We start from the raw sequence: 12,854 nt of genomic DNA, 5'->3' as shown, positions 1-12,854 counted from the left end.
GCCAACGCCGTTGGAGATGCTCTAATGATCTTACCGTACCTATTTTTAAGATGAAATGTCCGAAATATCCAAGTTTTACCCACATCTGTGCCTATACTAGACCTGGCAAACAGTTCGTGTCGTGTACTTTCGTGTTTTCGTGTACTTGAACTCAAATCCGAACCCGAACTGTTTCGGTTTCGTGTACAAGTTCTGAAACACGTACACGAACCGAATTATTTCGTGTCAACACGAACCGTACACGTAAGTACACGAAAAATTTCGTGTGCCTTCCGTGTACCACGAACAGTCCGGATAAAATGTACACGAAATACACGAAAGTACACGAATTTCACAATAAATCTATTTTTTTTTTTCAATTTTTCTGTGACAAACAATAGATTAGACATATAATAAATGCATAAGATAACAGAAATGAAATAACATAACTGAAATTGATTAAACAACATATATAAATAAGTATAATATATTTTTTAATTTATATTTATTTATTTATTTCGTGTACTTTCGTGTCGTTCGTGTACTTATATTAAAAACCGAACCCGACACTAATAGTAACGTGTATTTTTCGTGTTCGTGTACTTTCGTGTTCGTGTACCGAATATTGAAAACCAAACCCAAACTTTTCGTGTCGTGTTCGTGTCGTGTTTTCGTGTCGTGTACCGAATTGCCAGCTCTAGCCTATACCATGAAACCCTACAAACCAGACACCTCACAATTGTAAACACTATAAAATAATAATCCACCCGTTTCCGAACCATCATAATATAATAAAATACCAAACAAATTACTTACAATCGACAGTATCTTCTACGAATAATGCATTTATATTTCTAATCATGTATCATGTATACAAGTAATATTTGTACATTATACAACGTGCGCAGCGCTATCCTCGCAAATCTTCTCACTTTATATACTTCCCAACGTGAATGCTACTATCTCGCCTTTTTATCTTCCCTTAATTATTACTAATTTATTAAGTTAATTGCAAAAAATATAAACCATCATTTCCTCTATTAACAATTATTATTTCCTTATACTGGCTTTCATGGCATTTTTGCTAAAAGGTTCATGTATTTGTGGAATTGATTTGGTATATATAGTTGACATATATGTATTATATATATGTAATATGTATGAATAGAGAAGGAGAAACTAAGGCATAAGCTATGGGGGGTTTGTCTTCTTCATGCATTGTCCTCTTACTTGTATTACAAGCAAGCTGTATAGCTTGGGGAAGTGAGTATAATTATGTGGATGCACTAGACAAGAGTTTGATGTTCTTTGAAGCACAAAGATCCGGTAAGTTACCGCAAAATCAACGTGTCAAATGGCGCGGAGATTCTGGCCTTAGTGACGGTTTTAAGCAAGGGGTAAGTGAAAGTTTTGATTTTGTTTGTGTGGAGATTATGTATTGCATGCAGTGATGAATGTTGATTAACTGTAATGTGAATCAGTATAAGTTAGTTCTTGTCGTAGACCTTGAGATTTTAAGAGAACTGGTTTCTTGACGGGATATAAAAATTTATGCAGGTGGATTTGGTGGGAGGGTACTATGATGCAGGGGATCATGTGAAGTTTGGGCTGCCAATGGCTTATAGTGTGACAATGCTTGCATGGGGAGTTATAGAATTCAGGAAAGAGATCATGGAACTGGACCAGATGGGCAATGCTTTGGCTGCTATCAAATGGGGAGCTGATTATTTTATTAAAGCTCATCCTCAACCTAATGTTCTTTGGGCACAGGCTAGTACTTAAGATCATTACAAAAGTGAATATCTTTGGAATACTAAACTTATGCTTAAAGTTGTCCTTTAGGTAGGGGATGGAGACTCTGATCATTATTGTTGGGAGCGAGCCGAGGACATGACCACTCCAAGGACTGCATATAAGCTTGACACAAGCAATCATGGTTCAGACCTTGCTGGTGAAACTGCTGCTGCAATGGCTGCAGCTGCTATTGCATTTAGGCCTTACAATTCTTCCTACTCTGACTTGCTCTTGGTCCACTCAAAACAAGTAAAATTTCTTATTTTCACCTCCAGTATCTATGAGCCTGTTTATATTGCAGTTTCTTCTGTGAGGTACTTAAGATTTGAATTTTTGCAGCTTTTCTCATTTGCTGATAGATTTCGGGGCTTATTTGTTGATTCCATCCCAAATACCAAGAAATTTTATGCGTCGTCTGGTTATGAGGTCAGTTGAAATGCTATCAAGTTTTTAACTTGGTAATTTCAGAATGTAGGAGTCTTAATATAATCCTGTCTGTTGCTAATACAAGGATGAACTGTTATGGGCTGCTGCATGGCTTTATCAAGCAACCAGGGAAGATTACTATTTGAAATACGTGGCGGATAATGCTGTTTCTATGGGAGGGACTGGCTGGGCTGTCAAACAGTTTTCTTGGGACAATAAGTATGCTGCTGTCCAAATTCTCCTGTCTAAGGTATGTCAGAGATTTCGCGGTACTTGGATTCCAGACATTCTTGAAAAGAATATAGCTTCTGTACTACTGTTGTTAATGGTTTATATCATGTGGCAGGTGTTATTAGAGGGGGGTGGAGGAGCATACACTTCCACACTAAAGCAATATCAAGCCAAGGCAGATTATTTTGCCTGTGCTTGTCAGCAAAAGAATGATGGCTACAATGTGCCCATGACTGCTGGTAATTCTGAGAACACTACCCATAGCTTCTAATATCACAATATTAATGTCTCTTTTTGTCTGGTAATCCTACTGAATTTCATCTTCTGTTGGTTTGTTTATTAGGGGGGTTACTGTACATAAATGAGTGGAACAACCTGCAATATGCCGCGTCTGCAGCATTTTTACATGCTGTTTACTCTGAGTATCTCTCTGCAGCAAATGCAGTGCTCAATTGTCCAGATGCACAACTAAAGCCCCAAGACCTCCTCAATTTTGCCAAATCTCAGGCATGTTTGCTCCAATGCTTTCGTTTACAAAGGCACTCATATTGTTTATTTGTTTATAGCATCAAACAAGGAACTTATTTTGACCTTCTATTGTAGGCTGATTATATCCTAGGAAAGAACCCAAAGTCCATGAGTTACATAGTTGGCTACGGCCAAAACTATCCAGTTCATGTTCACCACAGGGGCGCTTCAATTGCTCCTATATCAGTACTACACTCTCCTGTTGGATGTGTGCAAGGATTTGAGACATGGTATCGGCTCCCTGGAAAGAACCCTAATGTCATATATGGGGGATTAGTTGGAGGTCCTAACAAGAACGACGAGTTCAATGATGATCGGGCCAATTATGAACAAACTGAGCCTACCATGTCTGGTACTGCTCCTCTTTTAGGACTTTTCTCCAGATTGAGCAAAATCAACGGAAGTCCAAGAGCAGGTTCAAATCATCAAGAAACACCAACATCCAACACAAATAGTTCTCCAAGTTAGTGATCTAAATACAATCCCATAAGCCACACTTGATTCAAATTAATGTGCCTGTGTAGCATCTTGCTAACCATACGTGGCTTGCTTTGCAGGTTCTTATCCAAAGGAAGCACCTACGCCTCACCCGACATCATGTGAGTTCAAATGCAGATAGCAGCTTAATGCAAAAAAAAACCAATTCCATTCATATATAGCCATAAAATCAGCAAAAAATTTCATACTGACAGAACTATCTAGGAAATGTTGCGAAAAATGTCAGAATGTTTTATTTATGTAGCAGAACTCTCTGCTCTGGACCTTAACAGTTCATGTTGTGTTTTATGTCAGCTTCCCCAGTAGAGTTCCTACATTCGATCACAGATTATGGACTGCTGGAGGAACAAATCATTACCGCCACAGGGTGATCATCAAGAACACATCACAAAAAACGATAAAAAATCTCAGGTTGAAAATAGAAATTCTGACAGGTCTCATTGGGGTCTGACTCCAACTCAAGAAAAGAACATTTATGAGCTTCCAGAATGGATAAAAGAACTGAAATCAGGTTCTGAATGCAAGTTGGTGTAGTTCAAGGAGGACCCCAGGCCAAGGTTTGGTACAGAGCTATTACTGAAAATATCAGCTCAGTCCAAGTTTTTGCTTTAAATTTTATGGACAAATCACCCCATTCATAAAATGGAAACTTTTTCTATTGATTTCTAGTAATTTCTTGATTTTAATATATCCTAATTCTGAACAAATTAGAGAATCCATGTTTTGATAGAATTTGAACAAGGCATATTGAAGTTAATTTGACTAATTTCAGCAAGTTGTTAAGCATTTCAATTCAATTCGACTCATTTGTCTCGGACTGAACTTGATCTTTCATATTTTTCTGTAATAAAATGAATTTGATATTGGAAGTAGTTCGTACTTGACCAGATTTAGAATTGTTTAGCAAGTTGAACTGTATTTCACTTAATTTAAACTCTTACATATCAGTTTTCGCATGATTTTTAGGCTGAGATGATAGTAACTATGTCTATGTTCCTAAACAAATAAAATAAATTTGGACAAAAAAATAAATTAAATTAAATTGTGTTCAATTCACTACATATATCCGGTGGTGCCACTGCCACATTTGACAAGCAATTTACCTACTATTCAACACAAGTTTCAAAATCTTTTCAAACAAATAACAGTGGTTATAAAAATCGGTGATTTATCCTACTATTCAACTACAAATTTCAAAATCTTTCAAACAAATAACAGTGGTTATAAAAATCGGTGAAGCTGTTTATTAATGTTGTGTTTGGTTGGGGAGAATGGAATGGAATTGAATGGAATGAATGGAAAATACTTGAAACTAATAGAGATAGGAAGAAAATTTTGAAAAAAATTTGAAGAAGTGTAAAATTACTTGATGAGATTTGAGAAGAAAATGAGGATAGGAGAGAATGGAGCATTCCATCTCAATTGAAGGAGTGATATCTAGCATATGAGCAAGAAATGGAAAGTAGGAAGGAATGAATTTTCTTAGAAGGTCCCTAAAGATAGTTCATTTTTCATTCCATTCCTTCCGGAATCATTCACCCCAACCAAACACAACATAAGAATTAATCAGATGATAAAATTAATAAAAAAGAATAGTTATAATACTATTAAATAAATTTTATATACTGGTTTAATTTACTATATAACATTTCATTTAAAAAGAATTTATAAATTAATCAGATTGCAATGAGATTAATCTTGGATTTACATGCCGAATCGGAAATTCGAAACAATCCCAATATTGAGTGCTAAGTTAAAATAATATAAAATACTAAACAGGTAAAGATGTGCTCACATGTATCCTGTATTTTAAAAATTGTATATCATCTAAATAAAATAATTATCTTACTATTTTCATAATTTAAAGATATGAAATCTTTTTACAGTAAATATAATAACATCAGAAATTGATGAATATTTAAATACGAAAAATGGAGTGAAGAACGTTGCATGTTCTCAATTTTTAGTAACAATCTCATTTAGAGGGCCAGAGATGCTCTTAGACTGCTGTTGCAAAATGGATAAACAAGTACTGCACATTAGCATTCAAATTGTTTCAACATAAATAACTCAAAACTGTATGGGTTATCATTAGTCTGAAATTGCACGGCCACAAACCCATCAAATATTCCTCCACAATTCAGCAACTAGAAAGAAATAAAGAACAAGGTTCTCACATTGTACGTACTATAATAAGATGCAAGGAACAGTTACTAAACTAAGATACCCAAAAATAAATTGTTCCAGGAAACTGCACAGCCCAGCTTCCTAGTCCAACCGCTTCTCTCTTGCTCAATCATCGAAGGTGGTTTTCTTTCCTGCAACAGCAAAAGAAAGCGGAATTAGAGAAACCATGTTATAGCTACAAATGCGACATACTTCAGGATACTAAAAGATAGGTGTACACAAATTATAAACCAACAAAAAAGGATATGGTTTTCAGAGATTTTTCTTTTCAAGTAAAATATTTTTTTGACAAATTTTCAAGTAAAATATTAAAATGCTGAAAAACAACAACAGATGATATATACCAGTGCCAGGAGTCGCCATGCTAGGTCTGCTGCTAAATCCTCCACTTCTTCCTCTGCCACCGCGATCACCACCGCTCCTTCCTCTGCCACCAAACCTACCACACTATCCCCACCAAACCTACCACCACCACCTCTACCACCACTTCGGCCTCCGCCACCGAACCGGCCTCCCCGCCAAACCTTCCACCCCGACACTCCTACCTCCGAAAAATCTTCCACCACCTCCACCACTGCCAAAACTGCTATCCTAGTTTTTGCCTCCTCTACAGTCAAATAGCCCTCTCCAAGTTCAGAATTATTAAGTTCTAAAGCCTTGCTTAGTCCATTACTATCTGCAAAATCCATATAAGCAATTCTGCACCACGGATAAACATATATTAAAAACTTGAGTATTGATTACTAATCAGTTGTTATCATGGATAAAAACAAATTTTAAAGGAATAGATACACACCCTTTCAAACCACCCTCATAATCCTTGGGAACAGACACTCTTGTTATATTCCCACATGACCCAAAATGCCCTTTTAGTGCACTTATAACCTGTCACATGTAAAAAATTCGGAATGTCAGAGATCAATACTGATCAGTAAATACAGCTTCAAAACAGTATAAGAGAAGAAAAAAGAAGATTGAGCAACACATACCTGTTCCTCACACCCCACTGTATCAAAACCGGAACAAATATTGTTGAAGCTGGGCCTCTATCTGCCTTCTGGTATGAGTTCTCATTGCTGAACATCATTTGAATAAACATTAATGCTTTTAAAATAATATAATATAGATCAAAAACAAACTTGAAAGTACTATTACCCGCTGGCTGGCGAGTGAATGCACCTCCTCCCGGGCCAAATCAAGTCTAACCTGACGACCAACAAGATCTTGACCAGCTAAATTAAGAGCCTGCAATTATAAGAAGTCACATTAAGATATCATTTCAAATCTGTAGTCTCCTAGATAAAGATAAGACAAATGCACAAATGACGTCAACCACATTCATAACAGTTGAACTTAACCCAGAATGACCTAGACGAATTTCTACCATAAAAATAACTGGCAAGATAATAACATTTTTGCAACTACTTGGACTCCATCAGTGAGAAATATATTTCAGAAGCCAAAACATTCAATTTGCTGGTATGCTGGTGTTATTACTTTGAACAATCAATCAACACTGATTGACATAATTGTTTTTCATGTTAATATATAAATGAGCTAAAGTACTAATACTTGTTCAAATCAGGAGCAAGACTAAAACAAAACGAACAGTGAGAGACTAGCATACATTTTGAGCTGCTTCTACTGTGGCAAACTCAACATGGCCAAATCCCTTGAAGTCCCCTGTTTCTCTTATCAGTAGCAAAACGAACATCAACAACTTCACCAGCACTTAAAGAAATTCTTCCTGTTAACAAAACAGTAGTTAGAAAAGCATTTTGTAATTGCAGAACTTAATTGTAAAAAATGACACATACACATCAGCTTCCTCAATAGAGAATGATAGATTGCCCAGGAAAAGAGTTTGATCCAGTGGCTTCAACTTGAGGAGTATTGGGGGTTTTGGGCTGGCAAAAGAAAATCATATTCAACAAAAGCTACACATAGGTTGAAAGCAAAATCAGAACCGTTTAGAACTTACAGCACTCTTTATATTTGACTTTGCAGAAATCGCATCTACCATTTCTACATCACCACACCGCCTGTTCAACAAAAGTCACAAAAACATTAATCCTGAAGCAAAAAGCAATAATTCAGCAACACAATTAAAATTATTGGGTATTGCACATACCTTTTGCTTTGGTGTCTTGGGAGCTTTTTTGTCTCATCCTCAGATTCATCGGAATCCTCTTCAGAACTCTCCTCATCAGAGCTCTCAGCTTTTTTGGGTGCAGCAGCTTTTGGCTTCTTCTGCAATTTAGCAACAACAAAAAAAAAAAAACTTCATGCTTCTGCAAAAAAGTTTTACCGTAGAAAACTGCTTAAATAACCAAGTAGATTAACAATATTCATGCCAGCCTGTGCTGACTTTTAAATTGTTAAAAATATTATATATCCTTAATTATGCAATTTTTGTTTCGATCGCGTAATGTTCGAAGTGAATTAACTGGAGCAGTGAAAAGATTTAACAACTCATCAGAGTCACTGTCATCTGACTCATCATCAGAGTCACTACCTCTGACTCATCCTTTCCGTTGGAAGATACAGCAGTCGCCTTTTTTGGAGCTACCTTTGCAGGAGTTTCCTGCTTAGTTTAAACAAGAATTAAATAAGCACAATTAACTTAATATTTTACTTTTTATTTCTTTTAGGGATCCACCCAAGATGGACAACTGATGTAACCGAAGCAATTCTCTCATACTTACATCTTCATCATCAGACTCATCTTCAGAATCTGAATCATCACTACTATCGGCTTTTTCTTGGCTGCAGCAGAGCCATTTTTGGCAACAGGTGCTGCAGGAGTCTTCTTCACTGCAGCTTGCCCTTGGGTTCCTAAATTACAGAGTATTAGAACCAACATATACACATATTCCGACAAGGAAGCAAAGAACAAAAATTAATACATACGAATATAATTTAATAAAATTTTACTTCTTTTGGCATCTTACAATTGCAACTGTTAACAAAATATGATTCCCAATATCAAAGGTACTCTGTTATAATTTAAGAGCAACACAATAGACAAGGTTTTTGTCAAAAACTCTAAGGGTGTATACATAACTGCATTCCCACTTCCTTTTATATTAAATATTAAACAAATTAAACATATATTCAATAATTAAAAAAACCAAACAAATATTTCGACCCTTAAATAAGAATGTTTCAGCCAAAAGCATACGAAGTCATAAACAGTATCTGACTTACATCTTCCTCCTCAGAATCTGAAGAGTCTGAATCAGATTCATCACTGCTTCAAACTTCTTTTTGGCTGCAACAGACCATTTTTAGCAGCAGGTGCTGATGAACCTTTTTGCTGGAACTTTGCTCTTGGGTCCTAAATTACAACTGTTAGAACTTGTAGCACATTAAGATAACTTGTAATAATTTATAATGCTTTAAACTTACATCTTCCGAATCAGACTCGTCAGATTCCGAATCAGACTCATCACTGCTCTCAGCTTTCTTTTGGCAACACACAGCAGCTGGAGCTTTTTTGCTGGAACTTGCTCTTGGTTCCTAAATTAACAACTGTTAGAACAGCATATATAATACGGATACCTACCATCAACATTATGACAAAAAAAGTAGATTTCAAATATACTTTTTACAGTCTTTATAATAAACTATTTTAGCAATGTTTAAGAGCATTTAACTTCAGTGGCATCTTATATTCCTTTAATGCATGTATAATATTAATAGATAAACTTCCAATTGAACATTGTTCAAATAAATTAGCAGCACTCCATTCAATTATCAACACCACAGCAGACTACATTTGTGCTTTTCACTTTGATGCAAAAAAAACAAGACACCTCCTGTCCAGTTATATAACTGCTAGCTTCAAATATTTACAAACAACTGATGTCAAAATGCCCGAAGGGAATAAACATGGACTTCAAATATGTATCACATTCCATTCTATGTGGATAATATAATCACAATGGTATGTCAGCAAACTAAAGTAATCCTCAAAATTTCAACAAAAAAGAAAATTAAATCTTAAAACAGTATTTCATCAACTCACTCATACTCTGAATCAAATCAGAATCGACTCTCAGAGCTGCTGCTCGGCAGCCTTGGCCTGGGGGCAGGTTTGGCAGTTTTAGCGCGGGCACAACAACTCCTGTGATAATTCAGAACAAGACCCATGTAAATTCATAACAATAAGAAATATTTGACCAGTAAACCACAAGATATTTAGTAAAATAAGGACACCTCATCAGAGGAAACTATTCCTCCTCGCGGCTAGAATCCACAGGTTTTCTCACGGCTTCTTCTAGCAACAGGCTTAACCTGATAATTCATACAATAAAACATCACTAGTTTACATTAATATACAAGCCAAACAAATACGTAATCACTCTTCATTAATCATAACCAATCCAAAAACAGGCAAACAAATATAAGATTATACCTTGACTTCTTCCTCGGACTCCGAAGAAGAATCATCATCCTCTGAGCTACTCTCACTTTTCTTGCTCTTCTGTAACTTGCCTCTGCTTGCGTCTTAGCAATTGGCTTGCTTCAAAGCTGCCGCGTTTTGCTTTCTGTTTCTTGCAGGCACTGCTCTGCAGCCTCCTCTGCTTCTCTCTTACCTAAAATATCATCAAAACCAATTATAACAAACCCCAACATAAAATAACACAACCCACAATCAATCCCAAAAAAACTTTCAAAATCAACAAAAAGCACACACTTCTTCATGGCTTAGAAGCAACAACAGCTGGAGCCACTTCCACCAGATAATCAAACCAAACCATCAGCCAAATTACACATACAAACTCAAAACCCCATAGATACATCACAACACAAAAACCCTGACACAAAACAACAAACAAACAACACACATATACATAGATAAAGATTAATGTGAATGAAACAAAGAAACAGGGTCTAATTAACAAGTGAAAACAGACCTTAGAAGCTGATTTCTTGGAAGTTTTACCCATTTGATGAGGTAGATACAGAGATCTGTGAGTATTAGAGAAGGGTTCAAAGGGGGCTTAAGAGAAGGAGCGGCCTCTGAAAAACCTAAAAGCGAATAGGGTTTAGAGAGAGAGGGGGTGAGGTGGGGGGTGAACATACATTGCTATATATTATACAAAAAAACTTGTCGAGAAAATATAAAATGGTGATGCGGCTCAGTTTTAGGTTTTGACAATTTTGATCAGCAGATATTTTTAGTCGCTTGATCTGGACCGTTCATTTATAATTATGCTCAAAGTTATATATCCGACATAATTCACAGTTTTTTTTTTTTTTTTTAAGTAATTCAGGCGTTTTTCTTTTAAAAAAAGATAAAATTAAGCAAGTAAGATACATAGGTGCGGTTGTAAGATAATAAGGATGGAAGTATTTAAAAATAATAATCTACAACTACAAATAAAAAATTTAATATATAAATTTAAGCAATATATTTACGATATTTAAAATTATGTTTTGATATAATATAGTAAAAAATTTTGTGCAAAATACATATATCTATATTACTTCTTTAATGTCCATTATTTAAATTTATAAATATGCTATTGTGAATCAAAAATATATTTATTTAAATGGAGACATGTATATATTTATACTAAAACATATATTATCAATAAATATTATGGGTCGGGTCAAGTTCGGGTTATCCATGAATAGTGCGGACGGATTTGGGTTCGATATTTTGATCCATTAAAATTTCGAATCGATTTTGGGTTAGGTTGAATTTTCACTGTGTTGTCACACCTACTGAACCAAACCCACCGATAACCAAAAGGCTAAAACTATTAGCCGTAATCGAAAGTAAACTCACCTCTTTCTGTTTGAATATTTTATATTTGCTTAATGTAGTAGGTTAATCTGGCACAATAGCATCGCCAAGATTTCGCCCAATAACATCATCAAGACTTCTTTTTCATATCTGATTTTTTTTTAAGACTCTTCATATGTTACACTTATAAATAATTTATGCATACCAGAAGTATTGTCCTGCACCTTAACTTATATAAAGGCTCTTGGTTAATTTTCTAAAAGGACTCATTGGATATTCTGATGGCAATAGAGTAGAATAATAAATATATATATATAATATATAGAGTTCTACTCCAATAGAAACCCCTTATCAAAAACTAAAAACCAATCTGAATATCACTAAATCCTAAAGCAATACCACTAAATTTAAACAACCCATCGCCACCCCATCTTCAACAAAAACCACCTCCATCTTCACCAACCCACTCCACTACACCACTCTGTCTGTCGCTCCTTCATAACCACTACCACCTCTATGCCGCCCGCCCCCCATAACAATACCATCACCTCCACCTCCATTATTCTCTAACAACACAACCTCCACCACCCTCCATTCACACCTCCCCATCTTAATCGTGCTCACCTCTTCAACCATGTTCATACTCTTTCTTCCCACTCGACACAACTCAAACGCGGAGCCGCCACTAATATCCGGGCAACGCTCCAACCCCACCACTTCAAGCCGCTCAAACCTCGGCTACAACAATATCCTTCCCTCCATCTTCACCTTCACCTCCCATCTCCACCACTATCATCCACCATGGAATTGAAAACATGAACAGAGCAGAGATTTTAAGCTGGAACATATTGGATAAAGTTTCCACTATTCCTTCCTGCAACACATACACTAAATCCTAAAGAGAATATCACTAAATTGTACTGAGCATATCACTAACTTGTATGGTTTCTAGTTTTATTATTAAAAATTGGTTTTATTTGATCATAGCCTATATATATATCAACCACACACCCTTTGCTCTTCTTCTCCATCACTTCTATTTGAATCCATCATAATTCCTACTCAAGTGATTTCCAATCACTTTTAAATTAAAAGTCTTTGCTGCTCCACATATACATATTGAATATGTTGTTATTCTGTTTACAAGTAATCATACAATTTGGAACAAATTTTAATTTGCATAATCACTCCTCCCATCAACATCAAATATTTTTCAAGCATTTTAAAAGGATTCAATCCTACCAATTATTTCAAATCAACCTTTTTTATACTTCTTTGCGGAAATTTCAACCATGAAACATTGGGCTTGTTTGTTTGAATGGAATCAAGAGCTGTTCTGACTGTCTCTCTTCTGCTTTCTTGACCCGTTTGGTGTAAAGAAGCAGAAGCACTTTTAAGAAGCTGAGAATGCTAAGCTTCTCGCTCACAACTTCTGCTTCTTTTTCCAAACACTTTA

At 35.7% G+C, this 12,854-nt stretch overlaps 3 protein-coding genes across 4 annotated transcripts in view; 1 reads left to right on the top strand and 2 right to left on the bottom strand.

Moving 5' to 3' along the window:
• The first annotated feature begins 478 nt into the window (after positions 1-478).
• On the top strand, positions 479-4,108 carry LOC108195517 (endoglucanase 5). The gene is made up of 10 exons (XM_017362484.2): positions 479-1,376; positions 1,537-1,749; positions 1,822-2,022; positions 2,113-2,199; positions 2,285-2,449; positions 2,546-2,669; positions 2,774-2,937; positions 3,034-3,421; positions 3,516-3,557; positions 3,751-4,108. The coding sequence occupies exons 1-10, from the start codon at positions 1,173-1,175 to the stop codon at positions 3,825-3,827; spliced, it is 1,665 nt and encodes a 554-aa protein (XP_017217973.2). The 5' UTR covers positions 479-1,172; the 3' UTR covers positions 3,828-4,108.
• A 1,414-nt stretch (positions 4,109-5,522) lies between these two features.
• The window catches only part of LOC108205166 (nucleolin 1), a 47,651-nt gene continuing 40,319 nt past the window's right edge, over positions 5,523-12,854 (bottom strand). Inside the window, exons 10-12 of the mRNA XM_064081998.1 lie at positions 6,440-6,528; positions 5,988-6,342; positions 5,523-5,774 (exon numbers count right to left, since the gene is read on the bottom strand). Coding sequence (XP_063938068.1) covers positions 5,670-5,774; positions 5,988-6,342; positions 6,440-6,528 — 549 coding nt within the window. The 3' untranslated portion in view covers positions 5,523-5,669. The remainder of the gene's footprint in view (positions 5,775-5,987; positions 6,343-6,439; positions 6,529-12,854) is intronic.
• Positions 6,796-8,972, bottom strand: LOC108204521 (uncharacterized). Of its 2 annotated transcripts, XM_064082003.1 has the most exons (7): positions 8,851-8,972; positions 8,349-8,478; positions 8,117-8,227; positions 7,625-7,895; positions 7,461-7,550; positions 7,271-7,390; positions 6,796-6,888 (listed from the first exon to the last, which is right to left on the bottom strand). In XM_064082003.1, the coding sequence occupies exons 1-4, from the start codon at positions 8,889-8,891 to the stop codon at positions 7,755-7,757; spliced, it is 423 nt and encodes a 140-aa protein (XP_063938073.1). In that variant the 5' UTR covers positions 8,892-8,972; the 3' UTR covers positions 6,796-6,888; positions 7,271-7,390; positions 7,461-7,550; positions 7,625-7,754. The 2 variants fall into 2 exon arrangements, with proteins under 2 accessions (XP_063938073.1, XP_063938077.1); XM_064082007.1 differs by lacking the exons at positions 6,796-6,888; positions 7,271-7,390 and having other exon boundaries at positions 7,460-7,550.

The sequence above is a fragment of the Daucus carota genome, chromosome 1 (assembly GCF_001625215.2).
Source record: "Daucus carota subsp. sativus chromosome 1, DH1 v3.0, whole genome shotgun sequence".
Classification (NCBI taxonomy): Eukaryota; Viridiplantae; Streptophyta; class Magnoliopsida; order Apiales; family Apiaceae; genus Daucus; species Daucus carota.
This window is presented reverse-complemented; position numbering and strand designations above follow the sequence as displayed.